General features: G+C 34.8%; 1 protein-coding gene across 2 annotated transcripts; it reads left to right on the top strand.

Annotated features, from left to right (window-relative positions):
- Positions 1 to 6715: 6715 nt before the first annotated feature.
- On the top strand, positions 6716 to 12157 carry LOC144551489 (phosphoglycerate/bisphosphoglycerate mutase family protein). Of its 2 annotated transcripts, none has more exons than XM_078299469.1 (9): positions 6716 to 7133; positions 7414 to 7519; positions 7989 to 8205; positions 8724 to 8842; positions 9223 to 9324; positions 9797 to 9850; positions 10326 to 10424; positions 10900 to 11007; positions 11520 to 12157. In XM_078299469.1, the coding sequence occupies exons 1-9, from the start codon at positions 6838 to 6840 to the stop codon at positions 11880 to 11882; spliced, it is 1464 nt and encodes a 487-aa protein (XP_078155595.1). In that variant the 5' UTR covers positions 6716 to 6837; the 3' UTR covers positions 11883 to 12157. The 2 variants fall into 2 exon arrangements, with proteins under 2 accessions (XP_078155595.1, XP_078155587.1); XM_078299461.1 differs by having other exon boundaries at positions 6717 to 7133; positions 11517 to 12157.

Raw genomic sequence — 12157 nt, 5'->3', positions numbered from 1 at the left:
ATGAACTGAGAAATCTGTCCATGCTGTGTGCCGCTCATGAAGTTGTCTCACGTCGGGGGAGGCTCTGTAGCTGAAGGGATATGGTAATGCTGATCAGGGATATCATCATTCAAATTGATCATGTTCAGGTCCGTAGGGATCCCAGCACTTTCGAGTATGCCTCGGAATATGTGAATCTGATCAATGTCCTCCATAATGGCACGGGCATGCTCGAGCATCAGCTTGCCATATGCCATTTGTCCCGGGATCTTCACCATATCTATTGCCTGCATAGTGAATTGTATCTCTCGAGAAATCTGCATAACACATTTTGAACTGTGACATATTGCACATTATTATTGAAAAATCTAATTTGATTGAAAAAATAAATAATGTACGAACCACACGAGAATGCCTATGACCATGAGGAACGTACGCCATTGTTGCAACATCTTCTGTTCGCGGGGGAGGCTGACGTCGTAGAGCTTCCGGAATGTTATCTGATAGATACACCGATCTCATACCACGCGCGTTGAACCAATGCATGTACATATGATGCCTCCCCATGTCATATGGTCTCCGCTCTCTAATTATTATTGCATGCTTCTCGATGAACTCACTATGAGTAATCTTCCAACAACCATCCCTTGTTGCGTTGCCATCGTGATGCCACGCCTCTCTTAAATAACTGATCTCATCAAATGGTAGAGGAGGAGGAGGCGGGATCTCTTGGTACCTACCAAACTGGCGCATGACCCTATCTGCATGCTGATACTCTACCATCCAGAAATGGATTACGTAACCGCAGCTCATCCAATACCTTTTTTGTCCTCGAACATGTCTAGGTAACTGATCATAGTAATCAACGTATGGTCGCCAGTTAACTGTCTCATCAGCTAGTCTGTCGAAGCTATCTCTATATGTGGCTGTACCACCTGTCAAAAAAAATATAAATTTTAAAAAACAATTATAAATCTATCGAATTCATCTCGAATTATAAATCTTTATACGTAAGTGAGGGTTGTGTTTCCACAAATGTCGAGTGGTCCACTTCACACCGAAAGCATTTCTCGTATCCTCATCTGCACCACCGAAGGGAGGTGGCTCTTCGCGGGGATTAGGCCGACCAATAGTAAATCGAGTCCATGACCAAATCTATAACAACAACATCGGACCCGCTATCGTGTCTACTCCTGCAAGGCAAGCACGTGACAACTCCCGATAGAGATGTGCGAGTACGGCACCTCCCCAATTGTATTCTTGTGGAGTCTCTAGATCATTAATGAATTGCAAGTACATCGCAGGGACTCCATCCGTACTAGAATCCGGAAACATAACTGACCCGAATAAATCCATACAAAAACCTCGGGTGTACTGTGCAAGTCTCTCATTACTGTCCCACTCTTGTAAGGGTTCACTAAATTTGGCCCGCACCCATTTCAGTCTAATCGAATAAGCAGAGACGGACAATCGTTCTTTCGATGTGTTAGGATTATAAATCCTATATTTATATGGCATTGTCTCAATGAGGTTATCGTAAAAAAGAGCCGGATCAGCCCCTAGATCATACTCTAAGTATGGGTTCCAATCAGTATCGCTGGTGCCAGTAATCGGGTCACCTGCAAATTAAAAGAATTATACAATCAACAATTCACCTTAAAAAATTAGTTATTTAAATTAACCGATAAACAACTTTAATTAGTTAATTACCCTTAATCGGTAAGCCCCATAGACATGCAATATCTTCCAACGTCACTGTCATCTCACCGACAGGTAGATGAAATGTATTGGTCTCCGGCCTCCACCTCTCAACCAGAGCACTAATCAAATGCGGATCAATCTTGCAATCATTAAGGCGAGCAATTTGATACAACCCTAATCTCTTCATAGCATCTTCCATCCGATTGTTGTAAGTAATACGAGTCTTATGTGAATTTATCTGGTTCAATGAAGAGGAAGGCTGCCAAAAAGAAATAAAACATTATAAACCCTTCAAATACTTCATATAATATTTATTTGCAACAAATAATTAATAGATATAATCAAAATTACCATATCACGAACTTTCCATGCTCTGTGGTTCTGTGGTGCTAATTTCAACAGCTCCGGATAATTCACATTATCCATTGACTCTGTTAGAAAATTTGATAAACAATATTTTTGCAACTAATGAGAGTCATCACACATAATTATATAAACAAACATTTTTTTCAAGCATATGGCTACAATAATCAAAATTTATGTAAAAAACATATCATCTAATTTTGATTTTAATAATAAACTTCATGAATATTACTAATTTTATATATTATAATTTTATCTAATTTTAAACTTCATGAATATTACTAATTTTACACATTTATAATTTTATCTAATTTTAAACACCATGAGAGTCATCACACATTTATCTAATTTTATACAAATTATAATACATATTACTAAAAAGTTACATTATACTACATGAATACTTAATTACACAAATTTATTCTACATAAATACTAAATTACACTAAATTAACATCAAATGAACTATAAATTAACACTACATTAGCACTACATTACACTAAATTAAAATCAAATAAACGCTAAATTAATACTACATTAGCACTAAATTACACTAAATATACTCCAAATTAACACTAAATTACACCAAATACTAATTTCACACTACATTTCACAAAAACAATCTAAAAATACTAAACAAACTAAATTAAATTATTTATTTATTTTAATTCGGCTAAAATAAAAAAATTACAAAAAAAAGAATTTTTACCTTATCAAAATCGTAGATCTGAAGAGTTTCTAATTCTCTTCGACGATCTGAACATTTTGAAACAATTGGATGGACAAATGGTGGAGTATATTGAAAGAATAAAAAAATAAAATAAAAACTCACCGTTTTGGAGAAGAAGGCTCGGACAGGGGAGAAGAAGAAGGAAAAATGGGTGTGGCTGCGGGCGGATTTTGAGAACAAAGCTCCACCGATCCTAGGGATCGGTGGAGGGCTTGCTGGGATCTTCTGTGGCCGAGTAATTGCGGTGAGGAAAAGTGGCCTCCACCGGTCCTAGGGACCGGTGTAGTTGTGATTTTTTTTGCTCCACCGATCCTAGGGATCGGTGGAGGCTAGTTACAGAAAATCCTGCCTTACAAGGCTTGTTTGAATGAATTATTTTAACGTAATTCTAAATAAAAAAAAAAATCTACGAGTACATATGGTTTGATCCGCTACACAGCATAAATCAACTTTTTAGTCTCCTTTCCGCGCGGTAACAATTAACAAGCATATTCGCAAATTCGTTTTTTTTTTATGATGAATAATTAAACACCGTATTATTCAGTTAACTGGACTTTGACTAAATTATTTTTGAATAATTTGCAAATTTGATGAATTTTATGAATTATTTGTGAATTTTTTTACAAAATTTTCCCATAACATTTTTTTTTGTTTTTTTGCTTCCCTGTAGATTGAGATCTCTGGTCCGAATAATTCCAAATAATTCCCGAATTATACCCAAATTATTCCCGAAGCACGAATTTTTGATCTCGCCAAACCAAACCCGAATAATTCATTTGTCACTATGGTAACTAGGCGTGTTCATCGGTTCGGTTCGGTTGAAACCGAACCGAACTAGGCAAACCAAAGTTATAATTTAGTTTCAAAAATAAAACCAAACCGAATCGAACCGAACTAAAGTTTTATTTCGATTTGTTAGGTTCAAACCGAAATATATATTTTTTTATTTAAAGCAATTAATTTATAATAAACCAAAGTATATTAAGAAATAAAATAGAATTATAAAAAATAAATCAAAGTATTTAAAGCAATTAATTAAGAAATAAATCGGGGTATTAAGAAATAAACCGAGGCGGTTCGGACCAAATTCATAATACATAAAAGTTCGGTCGGTTCGTGTATTTCAGTTTTGAAAATTTCCAAACCGAACCGAACCAAAGTTAAAATTTGGTTTTAAAAAGCAAAGCAAACCATTAAACCGAAAAAACCGAGGCATTTAGTCCAAACTAATTCGGTTTGATTCAAAACCGAATAAACTGGACCCAATGAACACCTCTAATGGTAACAAACTACTCTTCCAATGTACATGCTTATATAGTTGCTAATATTGTGTCCATGAGTTGCGATCGAAGTATTTTACAAATAAAATAAACTCATATATAATGACATATGTTTATAAAAAAATTAAATTAAATGATAATAATATCTTTTAAATAATATCTACACATAAATAATATTCTTTAAATGACATAATATTTTTTTAATCTTTTTAACATATTTATATAAAAAAGACTCAAACAAAATGTCATATTAAATAGCAAATAGCATTCCTTAATTGATATAAAAAATAGAAATAAATAAAAATATAATCAATTAATTATCAATCAACTAAAAAGTTTCTTAAATTATCTTTAAAAAAAAATCATGACTAATCAGAAAGATGATACAATTTGGTACATGTAACGAAAAATTGTCTAAATAAAATTTGACTTCTACACATAAAAAAAAGCATAAAAAAGATGTTTCGAACTAGAATATTTGATCAAAACATTGATATTCAATCTGAAATTTGATCTTTAAATTAAAACTATTGGCAGATCAGGACATCTATGTACTTAATATAAAAATGAATTTAAAACATGTGATATAAAATTATCAATTCAATTTCGAACTGATCCAATAAATAACTTACTACTGGAAAAAGCCGATATTTTGATTAATATCCAACTTAAAATACAAATTATCAAATTTACTCAGGTTTTCAAATTTTTATTAAAACTACCCAAACCGCCAATTAAATTGGCGGTTTGGGTTTTTATTTATTTTTTATTTTTAGAACAACATTATGAAATCATAAATATAACCATTATTTTTTTATTCCAAACTAGATGCTTTTGATGATTTTTGAATCATAAATATAACCATAATTCATGGAAACATCAACAAAAAAGTTTAGAACAAGATTGTATAATCTAAGAGGAGACGGTTTTGAATTTTGAAAAAATAATAATAATTACCTTGTAAATGACATATATTGAACAGTCATAGATAATTTCAATGATCTTTGAATAATAAATGAAATCGTAATCCATTAAAAAAATAAGAAAACACACACAATAAATATTAAATGCATTTTAAAATAATTATATGGGTAATTCTTCAATAATATCTTAGGCTTTTGAAAAAAACTAATACTGGTCGTTGTATGTCTACTATTGATAGAAAACATAAACTGAATTTTGAGGCACTGAACTATGTTTTTTGCAATTCTGATTTCGTCCGGTGTTCGAGGATGCTCCCTGGGATGAGTCCTGACTGTCTCGTCCCCTCTTTTCAAATTGGGGTCATACGCGCAAATCCGACTTTCGTAGCCAAAGTTATAGTTGTTTAAAGTTTAAAAAAAAAACGATGCTTCCATGCAAAAACACCGATAACGCACTGATGTTTTATGTTCGGCTTAACGACGACAGAAGTGCATCGATATTTCATGCCAAAACATCGATGACGCACCCATGCTCACTAAATGGCCATAACTTTATTATTGCCAAAATATTGATGACGTCAAAAAATCGATGACGCACCCATGCTCTCTAAACGACCACCACTTTAAAATGCATTTACTACTTATTGTATGTGTTTGCTTATTTTCTAATAGATTACGGTTTCATTTATTATTCAAATATTATTGAAATTATCTATGATTGTTCAATATATGTTCTTTACACGGTAATTTTTTTTTTTCAAAATTCAAAACCGTCTCCTCTTAGATTTCACAATTTTATTCTAAACTTTTTTGTTAATGTTTTCCGTGAATTATGGTTATATTTATGATTCAAAAATCATCGAAAGCATGAATTATGATTATATTTGTGATTCAAAAATAATTGAAAGCATCTTGTTTGGAATAAAAAAAATTATGGTTATATTTATGATTTCAGAATCTTGTTCTAAAAAAAAAAATCCCCAAACCGCCAATTAAATTGGCGGTTTGGGTAGTTTTAATAAAAATTTAAAAACTTGAGTAAATATGATAATTTGTATTTAAGTTGGATATTAATAAAAAGAGGAGGGTTCAAATGTCTTCATTTTTTGTGCCTCCATTTTTAAAAACTTTAATAACTCAAAATTTAAATCTTAAAATTCAAAATAAAACCGTTGGATATGAACTATATCATTTTATCTATACACGTGTAAAAAATTATGACATTTCAACATTGTTTTGGTTTTCATCTTGAACTTGTAAAAATATAAACTAATTTGAATAATTTCTAGACATTGATTTTTCAACTTATTGATTCATATAAAAGTAAAAATCAAAATGTGATAATTTTTTTATGAATACACAGAGAAAATAATATAGATCACATCTAACGGTTATATTTTGAAGTTTTAAGTTTTAAACTTTGAGTTATTTAAGTTTTTAAAAATAGAGACATGATGGAGGAAAAAAAAAATGGAGGCATTTAAACACACTAATAAAAATGTCTGAGAAAAGAGCCGTATCATGGATAGAAAAGTTCACTAAACCTTAGATCGATCTCTACCTTCAATTTCAGATCGGATGATCGGACAGTCTTATAAACTGTACTACAATGCACCTACTGCTTAGTGGGCCAAATCCAATGCGCGGCCTCGTGCCACGTGGATGTCCCTTCTCCAAAGAACGCACAAACAAACGGCGCGAACCTGATGTCTGATGAGTGATGACCATGAGGAGCGAAGCAAACCTCCCGGCCCCACTCTACAGGCTCTCGTCCGAGTTGTCTCCCCTGCAAACGAGCACCAGATATACTGACAAAAAGAACTAGACCAGAATAATTTAACAAGATTAAAAAGAAGAAAAGAATGCTCTCACTAGTGTGCTCCCCTACTGCGGCGATCCCCGCCCGGCGTCGACCTGTTTCCCCGTGCTGCTCGACCCTGAGGGAGGCGGAGGCGGCCCCGAGTGCGGCGGAGAAGCTCCAGGGATTACGAGATGCAAAGAGGGTGGTGCTGGTGAGGCACGGGCAGAGCACCTGGAACGAGGAAGGCCGCATCCAGGGCAGCTCCGACTACTCCGTGCTCACCTCGAAAGGAGTGTCCCAGGCCGAGACCTCACGCCAGATGCTCCTCTCAGATTCCTTCGATGTTTGCTTCACCAGGTTCTTCCCCATTTCCCATTCCCAATCCCCTTGTTTGAATTGCCATGATTTTGGTAGCAAACCAAATGGTTATGATGTAATTGGGCATGCTCCTGGGAACAGCCCAGTTACATCTTAACTATTCCTTTGTAAATGCTTGATCTATTTGGATCATATGATCAAATCATTCCTGGAAGAGCATAATTGCTAGTTTTATTCTCTTTTGTTAATTTCTGGTATATCTGGGTTGGTTATATTAACTGTTCTACTGACTTCATATGGGGTGTCATATGTGATTCAGTCCCCTCATCCGATCGAAGAAAACAGCTGAGATAATATGGGACAGTCGACAGGAGGAGATGCTTCCGGACTCTGACTTGAGAGAGATTGATCTCTACTCTTTCCAAGTGAGTATAAATTAAACTCAATATCCGAGGGCCTTTTCTACTTAAAAAATTATATTAAGTTTTCGTAATAGTGATCGCAAAAGAAAATATATACCATGGCACCGCCAGAATCTGGACAGATCAAGGTAAATTGATAAAGTGGGTATGTAAACATGCATGGATCAGAAAAGTTGCTCATACTATATTATATCATAAACGATCTTTATACAAGCAAAGGATGCACCCAGGGTTAGATCATTCTTACATCATCTTTTGTAGTACAACTCCGCCTCAAAAGCAGAAAAGAGCCCCATGTTTCAGTAGACCTCTTTGTTTCCTCTTCTACTTTTTATTGTTGTAAAGAAAACAAGAAAACCAACATTACAAACTAATTTATTGTTCTTACAAAAATTAATGTCGTTTAGAAGCGGTAACATTTGAAGCCCTACCTATTTAAAAAAGGGAATAAACATTGTAACTGATGCTGTAGGGTTTACTGAAGCACGAAGGAAAGGAGAGGTATGGCAGTAATTTTCTTCAGTGGCAGAAGGATGCACCAAATTTTAACATAGATGGACACTACCCCGTGAGGGAGTTATGGGACAGAGCCAGAAATTGCTGGAACAGAATCTTGGCTCACGAGGGCAAGTCTGTACTTGTTGTAGCCCACAATGCAGTGAACCAGGCTCTTGTTGCAACAGCTTTAGGTAATGTCCATTTTCCTTTTTTCCTTTTTAGGTAAATAATTTAGTCTATTTAATTCAGGTTCTACATCCGGCTGGGTTATGGTGTTGGCTGTCAAAGGTAAATAGTTTTAAATGATTCATTATAATAATTATTGGCAAGCAAAAACTAAATTGAAGAATTGGTACCACATTTTTATGCTGGCCTGGGGATCATCCTTTTGGCAGGGCCATTCTTTCTTTTTCCTCCGAGCCATAATATCTACAGACCCATTTAAGCATTGTTGTACTGGCAATTCCATATGACCATACAAGTATAAATTTTATAGAAGTTCTAACCAAATTTTTTTTTTTAAGCTAGAATATCTGCTTGATATGTTCTTCTTAGACCCGCTCATTACCGCTTAGTATGTTCTTTGATATGTAAATTTTGGTCTGACAATGTAATGCTTGTTGTACAGCTTTGTTCGCTTCCGTACAAGTACCAATTGTAGCTTTTATATGCAACTTGACGTAAATATGTTTTGTCTCTTCCTGTTTAGGTCTTGGGACGGAGTATTTTCGGATTCTTTTGCAGAGCAATTGTGGAGTTAGTGTGCTAGACTTTACTCCACAAGTTCAAGGTGGAACTCCTAATATATGCCTCAACCGCTTAAACCAGGTGCACAACGTTGGATGTTCTTTCTTATTACAACATTTCTATTTCTATATTTGTTTTGTTGGCTTATTTGTTTGTTTGATGCATTGATTGTTCGTGGAGCTTGTTAGTGCTTAATTTGCATCATGCTTTCTCTTTAGTTAATACTATAGTTCATTCATGTGCTTGTGAGACAAGTTTGTTTTTTGCGTGTAGACAATAAAATCTATTTCTTACTGGCCTGGAAATTATTTTCAAATTTTACTGAATTTTTTCTTGAATTTTAAAAATAATCTTGTCCAGTCAGGGTTATTTGGGTAATCTTCCTTGGAATTAAGTTCTCTTTAATGGAAAATCTTGTTGTTGTTTGTTGTCAATTATAACAATCAGTGAATTTGAAGCAGACTCCATATACTCCAGTGGCTTCTGGAGCTTCAGCTGGAAGAAAAGCACAAAAGAGGATAATTTTAGTCTGTCAAGGTGCCACTCAAAACTCTGGTTCTGAGGTACTGAATCTCTCTCTCATCCCCACACATTGCCGGAGCTAATAACACTGAAAATACTATAATTAGATGAAAAATGTGTGGGTGGGTGGTGGTTGGGGGGGGGGGGGGATATTAGCAAATTTTTTTACCACCTGGAATGTATGTTCATTTGCGCCTTATCTTTTTGTGACATGTGTATTGGTAGGTCTGGTCTGGGTTATCTCCCTTAAATTGTTTTAATAATAGTTTAGTTAACTAATTAAATAACTTTGCCAAAGGAAACTACCATGAGGGTGTACTTGTTTTTACTGAGAAAAAGAGGACCACATTACAAAATTGAAGAATTGTGGGGTCTATATGTAAATTTTTTTCCTCACTTTCAATAATGTATTTGCAAAACAGCTTGATTGCTGAGTAGAAAAATGAGAATTGTAATAATGTTCTAATCCTATTGCCACTTTTACCTGGTCTACTAACAATTCAAGTTTTTCAGTTTGGATTAGGTGGAATGGGATACGAGGCCTTAAACATGCTTGGGATTATTCAAGTAAGCACTCTTGACTCCTCTTTTCATGGTTAATAATTTGAGCTCAGATAGGCTCTAGTATTTGTTTTGTAAATCAAATCAATGAAATAGTGAACTCTTTCAGAAAGTCGATGGTATTTAATTTCTATGACAGGTGTCCCTAGCTACTGATATAGGTAAGGTTGTGATTTTGTTGGGGACCAGAGCAGGTTGTGTACTAATCACTAGTTCATGGTTTAGAACTGGAATGTTTTCATTTGAAATTTATGCTCGTCTTCTAGTATGCTTTTATGATTTGGTTTGTAATTTTGTGCCTGTCCTCTAGTATGGTTTTATTATCAAATAAAAGTAGGTGGCAATTTCCCCTGTTTACCGAAAGAAAAGAAAATTAGTGAATAATCCAGCATTGGTCAAGATATTCCGTGCTGGCTTGCTTCATTTACAGTGGATAAGGACATGACAATTTGGCCATTTGTGCGGGTCTCGCAAAAAACAGTCCCAGAAAACAGCAGAGCTTCTCCTTGACATGAAAGTGAATTGCATTGTTTCCAGTCCTAGGGTACCTGCTATTGATACTGCCACTGCTATTTCTGAGGTGAATAATTTTTTGTCTTTTCTATATACAACGGAACAGCCAGATAAATGAAAATTTTACAAGAAATACATCCGTTTTAGTTATTTGGGACACCCTACTTTACTGGGAACTATTGCAGTTGATTCATTTTGACCAACTATGAGACAATGGCAAAAGAACCCTTATAAAGCATTTATTAGTCACTTGCATTTATTTATTTATGCACTATTTTGAAATACAATGACCACTTAATTATCACTACTTTGAGCTATTGCTGTGCAAATGATTTTGAGATTTTACTACAGGATTGAAATTGATTTGAATTTTCTACCATTGTTGGGTGCCCTTCTGCAAAAATTGAAATAGGAGGGGTTGCGGGTTTATTCCTTTCTAAAAAAAAAAACAGAGAAGTCTCCTGAAAAGTGTCCTGACTCACTAAAATCCAACTAAAGGTGTTAATTTCTTTTGAAATTTGAAAAGCGTACAAAATTGGCAGGTTCAAGAGGCAGCTGATTGCTTGGGTGCAGATTGTGTGCCTCGTTATGTTCAACTGAAGCAATTGTTTGACCTCGAAGTGGAGCCCATTTTCCAACAAGCCAGAAAGGTTACTTGTACCTTTTTTTTGAATTAGGGAATGCTTGACATGAACAATGCATATGGACTATTTAATATTTAATGGTTCCCATGTAATCGGTGGTACTCTAATTCAACTATTTTAAAGAAAATAAAGGCCAATCAAGCTAACTTTTTAGGTTCAGCCTAACAAAGCTTAAACCCTCTTATAAGCTGGTTAAAATTTAACACAAGCAGGTGGTGGGGATGAGTAAAATTAAAACTCATTGTTCTTTGCCTGAAGTTTAAAAACTAGTACATTTAGGGAAAAATGATAAGTTATTAATACTGCTGTCGTAAGCTAACTTCATTCGTTACTACTTTTTCTTAAGCTAAATTTGACTCACACTTAATACTCAGATTTAAAAAGTGTATCTTAGGTACTAGATTATTTCCTTTTTGTCCATAATTACAGTTAGTTTCATACTTGTGGAGTCTCATCACCACCAAATTAAGTTGCTATTAATTTGTAAAATCTGTTTCTCTTTGTTTTCCTGGCAGAAGGCAATGGCATATCAATCAGGCTGGTTAAGCTGCTTCGACCAATCAGTCTTGAAGGAGCTATGTACCAAGTCAGTAACCGCATGGCAAGCATTGCTCAAAGAGCTCTCCAGTGAGTCCGAGGCAGAGTATAACTTGGTAGTGGTCGGGCACCCAGCCATACTAACAGGTCTATTATGCCAGTGCCTCCATTTGTCCATGGACTGGATGCCGTCTTTTCATTTAGACTCAGGCAGTATTAGTGTTATAGACTTTCCTGATGGACCTGCCGGGAGAGGGGTAGTGCGTTGCACCAATTACACTGCACACCTAGGTAGATGGTCTATACCAATTACTAGGTCCACTGTAGATGATGAAGCATTCTAGATTCATAACTTCGGCTCAAAGGAGTGGATAGAAGTTGAAATTCATCCCGTCAATCTACTCTTGTAATCAGGTTGAGGCTATTGGGTTGAGTACATTGAAATATTATATTCATGTGAATGTGTTAAAAAATGTATCTCTTCATGTCAATATGTGTAGATGAGCAAAAAAAAAAAAAAAAAAAAAAATAGAAATCAGCAATTTTGTGCTTCACCCTTTATAATTTTGGTAAGTGTTAATACTTCTTAGCATTTTTCATAAAATAAAATTACACTACA

The sequence above is a fragment of the Carex rostrata genome, chromosome 1 (genome assembly GCF_964058835.1).
Source record: "Carex rostrata chromosome 1, lpCarRost1.2, whole genome shotgun sequence".
Lineage (NCBI taxonomy): Eukaryota > Viridiplantae > Streptophyta > Magnoliopsida > Poales > Cyperaceae > Carex > Carex rostrata.
This window is presented reverse-complemented; position numbering and strand designations above follow the sequence as displayed.

Excerpts from the sequence above, each read along its gene's own strand:
- LOC144551489 (XM_078299461.1), top strand. The coding sequence starts at position 6,838 with ATGCTCTCACTAGTGTGCTCCCCTACTGCGGCGATCCCCGCCCGGCGT. Across the intron at positions 8,206-8,723 it reads TCTTGTTGCAACAGCTTTAG|GTCTTGGGACGGAGTATTTT; the intron begins GTAATGTCCATT and ends CTTCCTGTTTAG. Across the intron at positions 9,851-10,325 it reads ACATGCTTGGGATTATTCAA|TCCCAGAAAACAGCAGAGCT; the intron begins GTAAGCACTCTT and ends CGCAAAAAACAG.